Source organism: Diorhabda carinulata, chromosome 6 (assembly GCF_026250575.1).
Source record: "Diorhabda carinulata isolate Delta chromosome 6, icDioCari1.1, whole genome shotgun sequence".
NCBI classification, from domain to species: domain Eukaryota; kingdom Metazoa; phylum Arthropoda; class Insecta; order Coleoptera; family Chrysomelidae; genus Diorhabda; species Diorhabda carinulata.
Genome location: NC_079465.1, coordinates 17,214,959 through 17,233,439, shown reverse-complemented (window position 1 = coordinate 17,233,439; position 18,481 = coordinate 17,214,959). Strand labels below are relative to the sequence as shown.

The 18,481-nt window shown below is 31.7% G+C and overlaps 1 protein-coding gene across 6 annotated transcripts in view; it reads right to left on the bottom strand.

The window, feature by feature from the left end:
- Window positions 1-18,481, bottom strand: part of LOC130895715 (muscle-specific protein 300 kDa) — a 205,197-nt gene that overhangs the window by 23,005 nt on the left and 163,711 nt on the right. For all 6 annotated transcript variants that reach the window (XM_057803203.1, XM_057803205.1, XM_057803204.1 and 3 more), the window contains 4 exons: window positions 14,288-15,098; window positions 11,853-12,011; window positions 11,568-11,780; window positions 9,571-9,831 (listed from right to left, as the gene is read on the bottom strand). In XM_057803203.1, coding sequence (XP_057659186.1) covers window positions 9,571-9,831; window positions 11,568-11,780; window positions 11,853-12,011; window positions 14,288-15,098 — 1,444 coding nt within the window. The remainder of the gene's footprint in view (window positions 1-9,570; window positions 9,832-11,567; window positions 11,781-11,852; window positions 12,012-14,287; window positions 15,099-18,481) is intronic.

The window sequence follows — 18,481 nt, the reverse complement described above, 5'->3', positions numbered from 1 at the left end:
TGCACGAGAAGAACAAATCCTAGAAACTTTTAAAATCTAATTATTCATAAAAAAAAACATTTATTTTATAATTAAATATGTATAATTTATCGTTTATAATCTAAACTTACCTAATACGATCTGATAAAATTGATCTAATACTATTTTAGTACTGTACAAAGTTCATCAATTTTCTGATTCATAAGATTTATTCATCTTATGTAGATCTAGACCTTTTTGATCCAAAATTGAATTTTGTTGTTAACTATAAAATTTTTGTGAAACACTTCCAGCAAACATGATGATATTTCGATTGTAATAAATTACGAATTTTTACTATTGGTAATTCCTAATTATTATCATTCAATATATAGTTTTTCCTTTTATTGGAAATAAGTCTCATAAATAAAACAAATACAATTAGAAATTTCCTCGATATTTTAATTCTTTGGATCTGCATAATACGAGGATTATCTAGAAAATTTTAACGTCCTCTTGTATTCTCTCAGTCGGCGTTCAGTCATAAGTCAAATTCTAAAAGTGCATTGCAATCAAAAATTTGGCTAGTTTTGGATGCGGTATATTATACGGTTTTTGTTGACAAAAGAATGTTGGCTAATTTTGTCGCTTCGCACCACAATACTCTCAAACTTTGCAATACCTCAGGAGAAGGTATCAAAACAAGCGTCGATGACTGAAAGTTTTTGTTTTTGCATGACAATACTCGACCTTATACGACAAACTATAATCGAGTGGTTCAAAATTAATTGAAATATTTCCTTATCCACGTTATAGTCTTGCTTTTGCAACCAGTGTTTTGCATTAGGTTAGACGAAGTAATAATGTCAGATTATTAGAGCGAAGTTGTGATTCAAACAAAAGGACAAAAATTTACCCTAATAGTCTTGAAAACAAACATCATAAAAAACAACAACAACTTAAGGGACGATATAGACATTCTCCTTGATTCGAGACACCAGAATAGCTTTCCGCTGGGTACATGGACACTCAAGAAGCGGAAAGGAATCGAAAAGCAAATATGCTTGCAAAATGTGAGACTAGGGGAGATGATACTTAAGAAGAGACTGTGCTATTACCGATGGAATTGCTGAATGATGCAATTGACACAAGAATCAGTACCAAACTCAAGATATGTGTGCAGATAGAAATTATTGCGAGATATAGCGTCAGATCAAAAAAGATAATGATTTACGAAACACTCAATCCAGAAGACCATTGGATTATCTTACAGTGAATTTTATTGAAGAAATAGTAGAATTAAACAATGAAGAAGTAAAAAACTTTATTCGGGGTTGGAAATACTTAAAATAAGCTATGAACGTGGTTAGGTTGTTAATTAAATTTTCAAATTGCTGAAAAAAGGGCAATACAATGTGTCTTATGTCTCTGAGTGAACTACGACATACCTAGGTTGGGGGAGCCCGTACTAACTTAATCTCTACTTTGCTTTTAATAAAATATTTTCTATTGCACCTCTAAATAAAACAGATAACGGAATGTAGATAGTTATTTGGAAGGAAACATTTGAAATTGAAGGTAACAAGTATAATAAATATAATAAGCTATCATTCAATATGGAATTGAATGGATTTTCAATTTTTCTGCTATAAACTTCTTTTAAACTGATTGTTGTTTTTTTCTAAAAGAAGCAAATACCAGTTAAAAATATAATCAATATTTCAAATTGATTGTTGTAGCTAAACTGTCTAGGTCACTTTAATGTGACAATTAATTTTTATACATGTAAAAAATTGACCTTATTCTAAGTGTAAAATTCAAATTGTTGCAAGAGGCCCATGGGAACAATTCTGTATCTCGCTCGTGTTTTTGAGTGGTGTAAGCGCTTTAGTGAGTGCCGAGAGAGCACTGAAGATGACCAGCGCCCAGGTCGCCCTATGACTGTTTCAACTTCGGAAACAGACCAAAATCAACTAAATTGTGCATGCAGATCGTCGAATGAGCATCCGGATGATAAACACCAATAAAGAAACGGAAAATTTTACACCAAGAATTACACATGACAAAAGTCTGTGCGAAGTTGGTGCCAAAAAATCTGACTCCTGACCAAAAGTTTTTGCGTCAACGGGTCTGATCAGATTTCCTTGAAAGGTTAGAAAAAGATCTGCTTTTAAAGGGACCCAATTTGAGTCGATGGAAGCGGTAAAGCAAAAAACGGCAGAGCTCCGAAGAGCACCCACCAAAGAAGACTTCCAGCACTGCTTCGATCAATGGAAAAAACCTTTTTTCGTAACCAGTCTCATTATTTAATAGCCAAACCTCGTATATACGGTGCTAAGTAACGAAGAGTTTGTGTAAACCTAAGAGTCAGGTTTCTGGAATATTAGCTACGAAATGGAAGTCACGTGCAAGATATGATATTCCATTTTATGTATTATAAACAGACATTAATTTGAACACAATGTGTTTTTTTTCATGACTATTTTAAAAGTGGGAAATTTTCTGAGCCATCCGTATTATATATATTAAGGTATGTTTCTAGAAATAGAGGGTCAATAATCAACATGTTTTCAGTTACACTATGTAGATAATAAGTAAATCAAATATTTATTTTTTAAGAATGAAATGGTAACTACACATTAAATGTCAGAATGAAAAAATAAATTCATGAAATAAATGATTGCGAAGTTACTGTTTTTTGTATTGTGTTATTTCAATTATTATATACATAAAAAAGTTGTCCTCAAATATTTATCAGAACGTAAATGTTTTATGTAAGTTTTTGTTTACTGAAATTTATTAAAAACTATCTCACATCTATTTATATATGAATTTGTATATTGTTAATGTTGAAGTATTGAAGTTTTTACTCGAAAGGTTTTAACAAATATTAACAAATATACTGCATTTGAATATGAGGCTAGACACACTCTGATCATCACTATTGAAAATTAGTTAGTCACAAAATACCTGTTTACCTGTTTTTATTTATTTCTATTTCTACTTGTTTCTAGGATATGTCTTATTTAGTGTAGGTGATGAGGTAGAGAGTGAACACAAAACCAAGTGGTAAAAATGTGATGAAACTCAAGCAAAATATGGCAACTACAAGCAATGTGGTGAGAATGGTCAAAGCATAAAAGCAATAAATGAAGCAAATAGTAAACCAAAAGTAGTGGCGCAAATCAATTCATTTAATCAAGAAGTTATTTCTTATTTTGAAAATGGTATAATAACTATAAAAACAACAGCGTTTTATATGACATAATGAATCTAGAATCCAGTATTCAAGATTTAAAATAAGGAGAGTCATAAATTGTTTAATATAAATATTCAATTCAAATACAAATTAAAATGCTTTTATACTATTTTCTTTAATAAACAAGGAGATGATTTTTTTGTAAACACGTGTGTGTGGATTTTTCAAACTGACGGTAGATTATAATGATCTGATAAGAAATAACTTTGTATTAATCATTGAGTATATTCAATTATTGTATGCGCCACTGGATAATAGAGAGCCCGATAACCAAAACAAACACAATCCCCGCTGCCGCCGGTAGGAGGGGGGGAAATGGAAACACCTTGATGAACGGTTTTAGCCACCTCCGATACGTCATTTTCACAAATTTTCACAAATTTTCACAATTTCATCAAAATGTTTCCAAACTGTTTTATACAATTTTCTTGGAATTTTTCCTAGGAATTATTGCAACAAACGTTGGTAATTTCGAAACAAAAAGTTAAAATATCAACAATCATATAACTTCAATAATTTTTTGTACATTGACATGGTTTTATATCTTTATTAGAGTTTATTGTTGGCATCTAAACTATTTATGTCAATTCTGGTGATTCTGTTCCAAAAAAAATTATCTATTATGACAGACAGATTTATGTATGTGGGGATGAGAATATTTAATTTCGCATATTTTTTCTCACTACAGTTGTAGCCAAGAGAAAATGCCATGACTGTTCATGCAATTTTCACTATAATGTAGAGACTGCGAATTACCAAGTCGTTATTAATACGATATCTAAACTCTTTAAGGCTGCTTGACATGATGCTAGACAAAGTGCAAAAAATAAAAATAACAAAACTAGGTAAAATAAACAAGAAAAAAGTGATCAGTGAATCACTAGCAATAATTATAACTTCAGTTACTTTGCTTTTGGAGTGTGATGGTCAGAAAAGAGTATTAATCAAAATCCTAACCTCAAATTTCATTTAATATTTTGTGCCTAGCTTAACAATGAAAATAAAGCTAAGTTTTACAAAAGTCAGCTGATTTGAGAGAAAATTAATTAGATTTATCCCTAGAATTGCAACTTGCACGCAATAAACATGGTAACAAACGATAATGTTGCAAGTGCGAGATCTTGCATGAAACAATCAGCTGAACTTAATCTGCGCTTTCTTTTGATCAAGTAATATTGCGTCTTGCATTGAATTGCACGTTGTCTTGTATCATGACAAGCAACCTTTAGAGCAGTAGTATAGTCTTCTTAATGATCTTATTTGATCTGAGTTTATATTCGCTGTGACTTGTAGATTTGTGGATATCACTTCATTATTATCATCTATAATCTGAAATTATCAATATTAACTTATGTATATTACTGTAAGATGGACAGTTTATTATACTTCTTAATATGATTCTCTTGGGCATCTTTTGATCTTGTTCCCATTTTCTTTTCAAATATATTGTCGATAAGTTTTATCGCATGTTTTGCTTATTTCACTTGATTGTTTCTTTCTAATTCTTCAATTTATATCATCAGAACATAAATGTTTTTGTATGTTAATGATATTCTCGTCATTTTTCTCTGTTATTCACACTTCCATCGCTAAAAGTATCTTCTTTTTATATTCTAGTATTTTTAAAGATTTGCTGCCATATGTTAGTAAGGTCCATACAAAAGTTGTAATAATTTTGTTTACAAAATAGTCATTATTCTTGGGATACTGTCTGTAAGTTATTCACTGATGTTCACTGTCTTTTTCCTCTATTAAAATGTTCTTACAGTGCCTTCAATGATATTATAATCTTATTATCTAATTTGATCAATGAGTAATTTTTGTATCACCCAAAGTAGTACATGAGACTTGAATAACTAAAGTCTACTCGCTAATATATCTTAGTTTTTGATATCCTTCTACATTTAACGTGTATATACCATACTCTGCTTTTTTCTTTTACTTTCTTTCATTAACTCAAAGAGTTTCTTCCTTCCTTCCTTGAGTCTTCTTACTAAATCGATGTTTCCAGGAGCTGGAAAGCATCAACATTCACGTGTTAGTGAAGTTCCGATGGATACCATTATTTCTGCTGTACCAAGGAGCGTCGACTGTATTCCTTAATATTTTGTTCTGAAGACTTTGTATCAAAGTTACTTTGATTGACTCATCCCCTCATTACCATATATCTGTTTTAATATTTGCTTGTATAACATTATAGGGTAGAATTTCTTACAAGTAACCAAAACATTTTTCTCAACTATATGTTAAGCCCTGCACGTTTCTTTTGGACATGGACTTTCCGCTATACGAGGATGTTCCCGGAAGTACCTAACCCAACACGGAAAGCACTAAAATTTTGGAAAAAAATATATTTATTTTTCAACTTAATCTTCTTTTAGCTCTATATACTTTACCCAGCTATGTTCAGTAGGTTCGATATCCTTTTTATAACGAGAATCGTCAAGTTTCTCAAAATAGCCACCAACTGTCTTTGGCCACGGAATCATTTTTTCAAATCTTGCTATAGAAAACAATCCGAGGGGGCCAAATCTGCCGAATGGGATACATAAGGTACAAATCAAACTTTAATTCACCAATTTTGGGCCATTGCAATAACGGATGTGTGAGCTTGTGCATTGTATTGCTGAAACAATACTTTCTTCTTAGCCTAATGCGGCCGTTTTCGCCATCGATAGTTTTTCCTTTTTAAAATAATCAATAAAACTTATCTCACGAGCATCTCAAAAAACCAACGCCATGACCTCGCCTCCAGATAAAACGGTCTTTGCCATCTTTGGAGACGGTTTTTCCTTTTCAGTCCACTGTTTTGATTGTTCTTTTATTTCGTGTTTAAAGCGAAGGACACACGTTTCATTCATGGTTATGAAACGGCGAAAAAATTGGGCTTTATATCTGTGAAACACTCGATGGAAATATCTTCACGACGCTGTTTTTGTTCGATTGTTAGCAAACGCGACCAGGTTTTACATGTACAAATTTTCAGTTAATTTGTGGTGTCCCGCACTTTTTAAAATGCTCACTATATCTGATAGCTCGCACACTTTCAGTTGATGATCATCCAGTACCACTTCGTGGATTTTCTTCAACATTTCTGCAGTCGTCACCACATTTGGTTGACAACTGCGATGCTGGTCTTCGCAGTTTGAATTCTGCTATCAAATATTTTACTGTTGATAACGAAGGAGCAGTTTCACATATAGTAGAATCGAGTTTGACTTTTATATTGGTTGGACTAATGCCTTTCAAATAAAAGTATCACATAACGATGATCAATTTTTTCCATGTTTACAAATTCACTGAAAACGTTCACTATTTATGACTGCCAAATAAATACTAAACAACGTGGCGTCTTCCAAACTTGAAACATATGCTGTATAGATTGTGTGCTTCCTAATACAGTACAGGTATTTTTCAAGCAGCTACCGCCATCTTCTGGTCAGGCCAGGTCCTTCTGGGACCTTCTTCGTAATTTCTTATTCAAAGTAATGTCCGAGTATTTTGCACACGGAATGTACTCGTATTATTTATTCTAGTTGGTATATAGTATAATTAACATATACATATTTATATTCGTTTAATTTGATTCGCTAACGAACCAAATATTCATTAGGTGTGAACAGTTAGGAAAATACAGTTATAGTTCGGTAGCAATGTGAATTAATAAGTTACAAATATTGCAAGTAACAACTAGAATAAGTCACAGGAAGATCTCATAATGGGTTTTTCTTAAAGATCGCAATCTTAACAGCAGATGGAATTCTCTTAAAGTTAGGATAAGGGTGTAATTATTTATGATTATTATGATCGATTCTGTTTCGGAATAACTGATATAAATGATCATAAATCATATGTATTAATAAATCTGGCTACATAGAAATTTCATCAGAGAATTAACGTTTGAAATATCTAATATTTATAGGTTATGCGAAGTTTTCTGAAAAATTTTTTCGCTAATGTTAGAATGATAACTTTTTTTATCAAATATATTTAGTCATCGTTACAAATTGATACTATTAAAAATAAAGAAGTTATATTATTGTAAATATAAATTAACTTCTTACGTAGAAAGTTTCCACAGAAAATACACTGAAATTTACCTAATATACATTAGTTTCTATATTCGTTTCGATGATATATTAGACTGATAGTAAGTCGTGAGATTTTTTCATGTTTTACTAACTTTCGCTTCACTATAGCTGCAGTGCACTTTGGCAAAAGATGGTCGTGGCATGATCTGGATACATATTTGTCCAATGGCGTATCAAGATACGCAAATATAAAAAACCAACTAATACATTGTTTTATGTACAAGAACCTTTAAGTTTGGATACGCTACTGTGTAATTTTTTTTATTTCGTACATCATAAGTATTACACATTGGAAGGTCGTTTGTATATTTGATAATTTATATTTGATGATGATAAGGATGTTAGTGGTATTTTCATGATTCATATATTGAAAATATGATCTAAAATATAAAATGACAGTGTTTCTATTTTTATAAACAACGCAGGGGTAAATTAACAGAACGGAAAATACTTTTTCTTCAACCCTTTAATCAAATTTAACATTTTTTTTGTTGTAGATTAATTCCTCCGGATCATAACTTTTTATGTTATATACCTTGGTGAGCAAAACAAAATGTAAATTAATGTTTATTTCAGCAGATCAGACAAGATAACGTTTAGAAACACTGAAGCATTGCCTCTTTACCAAATATTCTTAAAAATTTTAAAGCCGATATGGCTGTACGGGATCCAACTCAGGGGATGCGCTCAATCTAACATAATATAAAGGTTTCAAACGTGATGTAGATTGTGATTATGCAAATATGATAGTAAAGAAAAGTTAATATTGTGATTCACAACGTAAATTTCTTGCTCCACAAACTTTCAATTCTTATGTAATAATAATAATAATTATAAATAATAAAAATTCCAATTCTGCTCGATAACTTGTGCTCCACACGTTCTGTATACTGCAGTCTGATAAACTATTTCAAAAACGTGAAAACTAGAGATAGAAGTCCCGAAATTTTAAACGATAGCTCATTTGATTGAGATCTATATCTAGAAAAACGTTTTGGATTTTGACGCAGGTATAAAATTGTTATCGTTATTAATAATTCAAAATGTATTAATAATAAAGAAAGATTAAGATAGTGAAAAATATTTTTTAATAGTAATTTTTTTATTTTTTTAAATTTTTAAATAGTAATAAATTTCTCAATAATTCACAAAAAAATTGGCAACTAATAATGATTTATATCATTTTTAGGTGTGAAAATCATAATAATACAATGATATAACCATTTTTTATAAATTTCATTTTTCTATTATAAATATACCAGCAAAAATCATAATAAAAAAATATTAATTTGTATGGCGTGATCTTGGTTAGGAGGTTAAGGAAATATTTGTTAGTTAACAATTGTATAACTATCCGAAAAATCCATAAATTTTTTTTAAACAGAAATTTTTCCAGTGTTTAGATAAAACCATATTTTTTTCTTTTTCAGCTTCAAGAAATTATGTTATCCGATGCACCCTCTTTAGCGGCGTTGCAGCCAAGGTTCAGCCCTCTTTTCAGCGCTGAATTCAAATTATAACTAACTTTTAACGAAATTTCCTTAATATTAGTACATTTTGAGTTATTAGCTTTTTTTCATCATATTTTGTTAATAATAATTGTAATTTTCACCTTTATTAAAATCCGTAGAAAATATTTTTTTAGAAGTAAATCTCAATCAATTGAGGTATCACTCATAATTTCAGGACCTTTATTTCTATTTCCACGTTTTTGAACTTGTTGACTAGACCTCGACTGTCTTCCCATTACCTCCCCAATAACTTGTGTTCACTATTTTGATGGGCAAACTGAACATGGTAGAAGTATCCCCTTTTATATTAATCCGGAGTGAGTGAATCCCCACTAGGGCTCCTTTATCTTAACGTTTCGATTCGTTTTGTGTCAGGATAAAGGACAATCATTTGACTATATTTTTCGTGTGATTTCATTTCATATTAATACTAAAATAATGTTCATTTGTAAATTAATATGAGAGAAAAGAAAAAAAAATTATAATAAAGTCATCAGGAATTATTTTTCTTTTTCACAATGACTCTTTCACATTAGTGGTATAATCAAATCCATTGAAAGTAAGTTCAACTTGTCAACTTTCATGTTTTAGTTAGTTACGGCTTTATGAAGACATTATGCCGTTAACTATATGAATTTCAGTCACTTTTTTCGTCCAAACGAAACAACAGTTCATGCCACTCCCATCTAGTCTACACAATAGTTATTTTTGAGTTAATTTTGAAAATCAAACAAAATCACAATGTCCTCACCTGTTGGTCGCGGATAGCTTGGTCTCTATCGTGGGGTAAATAATTGGGAGCCATTGTGGTTCTCAGTTGTTGTTCAACTTGGACTATCTGTTGTCGTAATTGTTGTACTTCTTGCTGGTAATTGTCCACTTGTGATATAGCCATTTCTAATTCGGAACTTTGAGTTTTTATTACTTCTTTGAGCTCATCGAGTTCAACAAGTAAATCTTCGGCTGACTCGGTTACTTTAGAGTCGCTTTCTATGCCAGAACGGAAATGAACCTAAAATTAAAAACAAACATCAACAATTGACCTTTATATGTTTGTAAACGTTTTTAAATTTCCAATAATCAAAATTATTGCACTCATAGTGATAAAATTTAGAAGTGTTCCACTAAATATAAGTATATAAGTGCGAGTATTTACCTTGAATTGAAATAAAAGTTTAAATACGAAAGCTAAAAATGAGATGTGGAATTAATTAATACCAGGAGCTTTCCCAAGATTTATTGAACTGAATGAGTAGAAAAAAATCTATTATAAAACTGAGTTCATGATTAGTACCTCGAAGTAAGTTCAGTCTCCTAATAGGATAGAAGTCGCCAACCATGTTTCATTTGCCTAAATAAATTTGAATTTCTGAAAACCGCGCAGTCATGTGTGATGCTGTGCCATGATACATATACTCATCACTCAATAAGTCGTGGGACTGACACACAGATGGCGCTGCCATTGTCAAATCCATATGACGTGTACGAAGTACCAACATTCAAAAAACTATGTGTAAAATTTTATGACATTTCGCTTGGTTGGAAAAAAGTGACATCCATTAAAGCTTCTTTTGTTATTTCCAAAACAATGGATTCAAAACAATCTTTTGTTTATTTATCGTTGCTTTTTAGTAAAAGAAAATACTGTACAAGCTGAGCAATGGCTTTAAAATTGTTACTGGACTTTGCTTGGTAGTATTTGGTCGTACAGAAACCGAAGATGGTGAACGTTCTGGTCTTGTAATTGAAGAGGTTACTCCAGAAAACATCAAAAAGGTCAATAAATTGGTTATAAAATTGGAATTGCGTGAGATAGAGTGAGGCCATAAAGATATCAGAAGGCAATTTGTTCACAATTATGCATGAGCATTTGACCATGTGAAAGATTTTTTCAAAGTGTTTAATCACAGTCGATCGAAAAAAACAACGTGTTGATAATTCAGAGCAGTGTTTGCCATGTTTACACGTAATGGATCAATCATTTCACTCCGGAATCAAAACGATAATCAAGTGAACTGCAGCTGGCGAACTACGTCCGAAGTGTCTAAAGGCACAACATTCAGCTGGAGGTTCAGTATTTTGGGATGCGCAAGGAATATTGTTCATCGCTATTTTCAGAAGAGAGAGATAATCAATAGCGAATACTACATAGAATTGTTGGATCCTTTGGATGCAAAAATCAAGGTACAACGGCCTCATATATCGATAAAAAACCACTGTTTCACCAAGATAATGCACTGATTCTCACAAGTAGATGGCAACGATGGTTAAATCATCTACCGTATAGTCCAAATTTGGCCCCCCGTGACTATTGGGTATTCGCTGATCTCAAAAAAATAATCGTTGGTAAGAGATTCAGCGCAAATGAAAAAGCACTTGCTGTAACTGAAAACTATTTTGAAGCAAAAGACAAATCCTTCTACAAGCCCGGCAAGGACAGATGTATGCTCTGCTATTAAGAATCTCTGAAGATAGTCACTTAAAATAAGCAAAAAATCGAAAAAATTTTTTTGGTTGCTTATAAAATCAGCTTAAAAGTGTGATTGTTTTAATTTTGTATCAATTAAATAAATATTATTTGAAATTTGATTATTATCTCCGGTCCTCATTGCTTGTTAATATTTTGACTGATGTAATGATTTCTATATTTTTAAAAACTCAATATAATTTGGAATGATGGATAGGGAGATAGAAAAATCTGTATTGAATGTAATGTTTGAATAAGAATAATATTTTTGATACTTTTACCTGTAATTTCTCAACGGATAAAGAAATCTTTGTTTTCTGGATATGTATGTCGGCCAACATTTTTTCTCTTAATCCATGCTGATCTCTTAATGGTTTTTTCTTATTCTGTGGAGAATCGAGAGCGGTTTTTGTTTTTTCTATCCAGCCTTTCACGTCTTTAATCTTCTTCTCGCATTGTTCCCACTCTTCAGAGGTTTCTTGTAACAATCCGTTCTAAAAATAAACAAAAATGGATAAGAAATTCTAGAGCAATGTATACAAACCATAATTCATCATTTTATTTACCCTTTTTAATATAGTCGCTTCAACTTCGGCTTTAGCTTCTTCAGCTTCTTCCATTTTTTGTGGAAGGTCTCCCACACTAGTTATGTCACCAATATTTTCTAGTTCTTTAGCCATATCACTCAAATTTTTGGTAGCGCTTTTGCAGCTCTTTGCGGCGTTCTGAAAAATATACAAATGATTACGGACGAAGAAGAAACAGAAAAGAAACAGCGTGGAAACGTCAAATGAAATATCTCAATTATTTGGACTCCTCGATCAATTAACAGCCTCAAGATCTATTAAATGCCGCAAAGAAATTGAATGGTGGAGAGAAAAAGCTTTGTTGATTAGTTAATAGAAATATATTTTCTCGAAAATTATTAATCCAAATAAGAAGATTAGGAGAAAAGACAGAAAGAGAAAAAACAGGAATATGACGTGGACAAATTTAATACTTTAAAATAGGAAGACAAAGAGAAGAGAAGATCAAGGAATGGTACGAAATAGATAGAGAAGAGGTATGAGAATCAACGAATAAAATAAAGACAGAAAAAAATTGAACGAGATAGCGTAGCTTCAAAATTGAAAAAATGGTGCTGCAGAAAGTAGAAATTGAAGAAACTAAATCGAAAGATATATTAATGAAGAAAGGAATAGTTTGAATGAATAAAAAACAAAACTAGGCAGTTAAACACGAACATTAACTATGTGGGACAGGTAAAAATTCATTTCTTACTTTATTCAAATTATGTTATATTGATAGAGTAAAAAATGATACAGGCAGAAATAATAAATAGGGACTTAATATGACTATACTGAGAAACAGAGGTAAGTGAAAGTGAAGATCTATATAGCAATAAAGATACAATAACATTTGTAAGTGAAATTTTGATATTTAAAAAGGAACGATGAAGAGTTTGATACAATTTAGATGAGAAAGAAATAAAAAATTAGGCGCTGCGCCTTGCATTCAAAACAACAAATAATATTGATGTAATTTTTGTTTAGCTTCAGTTAGAGTACTCAGATATAACTGATCCTTGAGGAATACTTTTTTCTCGGCAACCCATTGCATCACAGCTTATCATTATCATTATCATGCAAAATTTGACTTGAATTCCCAATTCGGCATCTTTAATCCAAGTTTGTATTTCATCAACGTAATTGTTAAAATCAGTTCTTGCGGTCCTATCTTGAATTCCTGTGCTACATCGGAAGGTGATAAGTTTTGTAAATTTGTATAATTTTTGATAATATTACTAGAAAAATCTTTAGTACGTTCAATTTCGCTATTAACTTTGGTTTTAAGTTGGGTTAAATCTTCTTGAGTTTTTTGGTTCGTGAATTCAGACTTCAGTTTTGTTTTCAGCACTCCTATCATCATCTTGTTATTAAAGTATTTGTTTCGTTTCGGAACTGCTACAAAAACGTTTTCATCCATGGTTATGATACGGTTTTATTTCTGTGAAACACTGTTAAACACACTTCAGTGTTGATTACGAAAAAGCAGTCTGACCCAGAGTAGAATCTATTTCAGCTGCTTTTATATTGGTTCAAATAAAAGTAATGTATCACATAAAGATAACCAATTTTTTCCATATTTACAAATTCACTGAAAACTGTCACTATTAATGGCTGCAAAACAAATACTAAAAAACATAGCGTCCTCAAACTTTAAACATGCTGTATAGATTGTGTACTTTCTAATACAGTGGTACTTTTCAAGCGACTACCGCCATCCCTAGGTAAGGCCAGTTACTTCTGGTACCATCCTCGTACTGAATGTTCTTTACATTGTATGCTTTTCTGTAAGAATCCTGGTTATCCTAAATAAAATATGGTGTAAAATACTTCTCATGATAATTTGCGTGATCAAAACTAATGTTAAGCCCAAAAAGAAATACAAAACAAGAATTTTTTTATAATATGGATAGCGATAGTTGCGGCAAGAGTTTTAAATCGTTATTATAAATATTATCTAGAAATATTCACTTGGCACTAAAGATAGCGTGCAACTTCAAATATATTGATTCCAATGTCTCACGCAAAATGAAACAGTGTTTTATACAAGTTAGTTGAGACGTAGTTTATATTTACAATCATTTACTAATATTAATGTTTTTCGTGTCAAATATATTTTTATGATTGAACAAATATAGGGTGATTGGAAATGTATTTGGAAAATTAACAACGTGCGAAGTAAATTTTACTATCTGCATGCCCCGATACGATAAAGATACCCAATAAAAAACAGTTCAATGATTTTGGTTTCATTTTTGTAAATAAAGTTCATTTTCCATAGAAAAAATTTCTGACTTTTCGACCTAAATTCGACCCTCGTGAAAATATTTAATCGGAAACGTTTTCTATAAACAAACTTCTTGTTCATTTAAGGATATCAAGACCAAGATAAAGATAATTTATTGAAAAATTTATTCATATATACAGAAACTTACCGAATATTCATGTAACTTTTGTTTAGCTTCAATTAGAGTACTCAGATATAACTGATCCTTGAGGAATACTTTTTTCTCGGCAACCCATTGCATCACAGCTTGGTATAATGTTAAGAATCGTTGCCATGCATCCAAAGTTTCACCAACTTGTTGTTTTCTTTCATCTAACAAAGATTTCAATTGGGATAATTGTTCAGTCAAAGCATTAATAGTAGATTGGGTTATTTCTTTTTCTTCGTTGTCTCTAGTCTTTTGAATGATCAATCTTCCATTTCTTGTAAGTTTGTCTAACCGATCGTTGGTACTACTAAAGTCAGATTGAATTCTTTGGAGATTGTCATGCAAAATTTGAGGTTCGATGGATCTATCTTGAATTTGCAATTCGGCATCTTTAATCCAAGATTGTATTTCATCAACGTCATTGTTAAAATCAGTTCTTGTGGTTCTAGCTTTTTTGAATTCTCTATCTTTTTCTTCCATTGCGTTGGATATAGACTCTGCTAGTAACTCTAATTGATTCAGTTCTTGTGCTACGTCGGAAGGTACTAAGCTTTGTAAGTTTGTATATTTTTTAATAATATTACTAGAAAAGTCTTTAGTATCTTCGATTTCGCTATTAACTTTGGTTTGAAGTTGGGTTAAGTCTTCCTGAGTTTTTTCGATGTTGGCGTCAAAAACGTAGAATTTCTCTACTTCTTGTTTAAGGTTAGTTAGACTAGTTTTATAGTTCTTTATGTCTCTCAATACCTTCTCTATTTCCTTTAAGTCTTCTTCAATATTTTCACGTTTTACTTTTAAATCAGTTAAAAGCCTGAAAATAAAAATATAACATTAATATTTGATATACATGCAATATTTTTTGTGAGAAATCTCTCACTGTTTAAAACTGCTGCGTTTCAGTTCGACTATTTTTAAATTTTTGACCTCTCGAATTGTGCCAAAATAACCGAGGGGATCGAAGTAACACAGCGAAATGCGGGAAATATTTATTTCAGTTCCAAACATTTGAATCATCTACAACATTTCAGAAATGTATTTATTACTACGTAATTATGTTACATTTTTTTTATAAATTCTATTATGCATGTGAATATTTCTCAATTTATAAAGCGGTTCAAATTCGATAGGCTTAAAGGAGTTGATATCAAAATTAATATAGGAAAAGACGGGTGAATATACTAAAAAGATTCTATCACCAAAAGTAAGGTACAATACAATTTATTTGTCTACATAATCACCTTGACAATTAAGACATTTATTTATATTTGTGAATAATTACAACACCCTCTTCATAAATTGTAACCATCAATAATTGGAAGTAAATTGAGATGGTTTCTTTAGAAGTGCCTCCGAGCCTTCAGTTCAGGAAAATTATGAAAATCACTCGGTGCCAAGTCAGGATTGTATGGAGAGTGTTTGTCGTAGATTAGAACAATCCCAAAAGTCAGCATACTTCTTTGTTTATTTCCAATAGCTCTCCGTAAGCCTCGCAAAGTTTCACAATATAAATCTGCGTAAATTGTTTTTCAAGGCTGCAGAAACTCCACAATCAACTCATATTTTTGATCCCAAAATATGAGTTTTGTGATTGTAAATCAACATAGTTGGGTCCCAGTAAGCGCAAACCTTTTTGTACTCCAAACGTTTAGTAGCGATAGAGTACAGAGCATCGATAATTAACTTATGGTGAACCTTCTAACTTCACTAACCGCTTGGTTAACTCCTTAAAGTTAGGTTAGGTAGCGACTGACTAGCGTTCTTGACCCGCTTCATCATGAAAATCAGTTGGCCATCTTTAAATTTTTGACACAATTCACGAACAATGCCATCCTCATAAAAGTATTACCATACACTGGACTCATTTTTCTATAAATTTATTGATAACAGCTCGCATATTATACTTTATGTGACTCAATGGGAAATGACCTGTTGGAATCGCCATTAACAGAGTGTTCGATCGGAGAAGATGCTCAGTCGTCCACCAACTGCCTTATTATTTGGCTATCATACTGTGTGATAGGAGATTAAAAAAAAACAACCCTCGTATATTCACAGGTTATTTCATCTTTTCAGGGTAGTTCGATAAATACTTAGCCTCACCGCTTGACGCGTCGGAAGGAAGAAAGAGGCAATTTACTATTGTGTAGACGGCTACTTTAGAATTTTAGCCATATCGGATTTGTAGTTTTATTTTGTCTCCGTATGGAAGAGGATAGCAGGAAAACAATATTAAATGGTGATTCTAGTCTTGTTTTTGACAGGAAATCGCATAAAAAAATCAAAGATCGTTTGAAAGCTGTGTCTAGTGACTTTTCTCCTTCCTTTTTTTTCGCCCTGTTTCCCTATATTGGCCTTTTGTAATTTCTGATTATTGTTTACCGTAAAGAAAAATTTACGTGGCTGATGTTATATGATGTAGGATGACATAGATGGAATAATTCATGAAATTTTTTGAAATTTATCCAAAATACGACTTTTTAGTTGTGGAAGCTTCGATTTCAGAAGCCCATTGATGTATATGTAATGTCACCCTCGTATTTTCACGCTTCACAATTGTTCTTCTTCTATCTTTTTTATAGCAATTCTGCCTATTTATTTCTTTTGTTGTGCTTTTAAGTTATATTATTTGGCGATTTGTCTGTTGCGATCTTTACTATCTTATCATCTGTCATTCTACTTATATGGTTGTTCCATTCTTTTTTTCTATTCAATAACCACTCGTTAATCTTCTCCACATTACATGTTGTTCTAATGTAGTCGCTACTCGATCTCTCAGTGTGTCCCCTGGTATTCCCCGTGATTATCCTCAGTATTCTCATCTCAGCTATTTCCAGTATTCTTTGTGTTTTGGACGTGTCCGGTCACGTTTCTGATGTGTATGTCATTATTGGTCTTATAACAACTTTGTAAATTCTAGTCTTAGATTCCGATGTAATATGTTTGTTTCTCCATATTGTATTATTGAGGCATCCTGCTGCTCTATTGGCTTTCTGTATTTGTATTTTTACTTCTGATCTCCATAGCTTGAGAGTGTGCCTAAGTAGTTAGTTTCCATAATCTGTTCACTGCTGGTACCGTTAATTTCTATCTTACATCTAATTGGTTCTTTGCTAATGACCAGTGTTTTTGTTTTTGGGATGAAATTACCATGTTTAGCTTCTTTGCTGGTATGTTAAACTTGTGAACCAATCTTTGTAGGTCGTCTTCACTTTTTACTATGAGGATACCATCATCTGCATAGCAGAGAATTTTATTTCTCTATTTCCCATCTCATTACCTTTCCTTCTTTTCACTGGCTTCAATATTTCATCCATTATGAGATTAAAAAGTAGAAGGCTTAAGGAATTTCTCTGTCTTATACCCGTGCTTATGTTTATTTCTCCTGTAAGCTGTCCATCTATTGTTTTGATGATGTCTAACGTTATTTGTCTATTGTATAAAAGGTGAATCAAGTCTTTTAATCTAACTCTGTCATATGCTTTTGTCAAGTAAATTAAGCAAATGAACGCCGGTCGATTATATTCTAGAGCTTTCTCTTTGATTTGTCTAGTTACAAATACTGCGTCTGCGCATGATCTCCCACTTTTAAAACCTTGTTCGTCCTCAAAAGATATTCTTTGATTTATTAGTTGGATTAAAATTTTGGTTGTCATTTTTAGAGTAGTAGATTGATTCCTATATAGTTTTCCGGTTCTTTTCTGTCACCTTTTTTAAACAGTGGAATTAGTATACTTGTTTCCATTCTTCTGGCACTTTTTTGTGATTTAAAATTATGTTAATGAACAGTGTCAACTGCTCAGTCATTGCTTCATATTCACAATTATTTGTCGAGTAAATTTTTTTAAATCGTCTTTACGTGAAGACATTTCTTCAATTGCGTTGGTTGCTTTCTGTTTATCGATTTTATTCTCTGCGGCATCGACATGTCGCGATATACGTGTGGTGATCATAGCTATCAATAGAAAATTCTTTTGTGGTCTGTCCAAAGTTGAAAGTGTACAAGGCTATCACATGAGATCTATTATTTTAATTACAATGCAAATTTAAATTATATTAAAAAATTGAGCCACATTTTTCAAAATAAAGTTTGAAAAACATTAACATAGAAAATTATTATGAAGCAATAACCCAAAATTTTTTGATGCTCCTTGATGTTTAACATTGACCCCATCCTATCTAGATAAATGAGAAAAC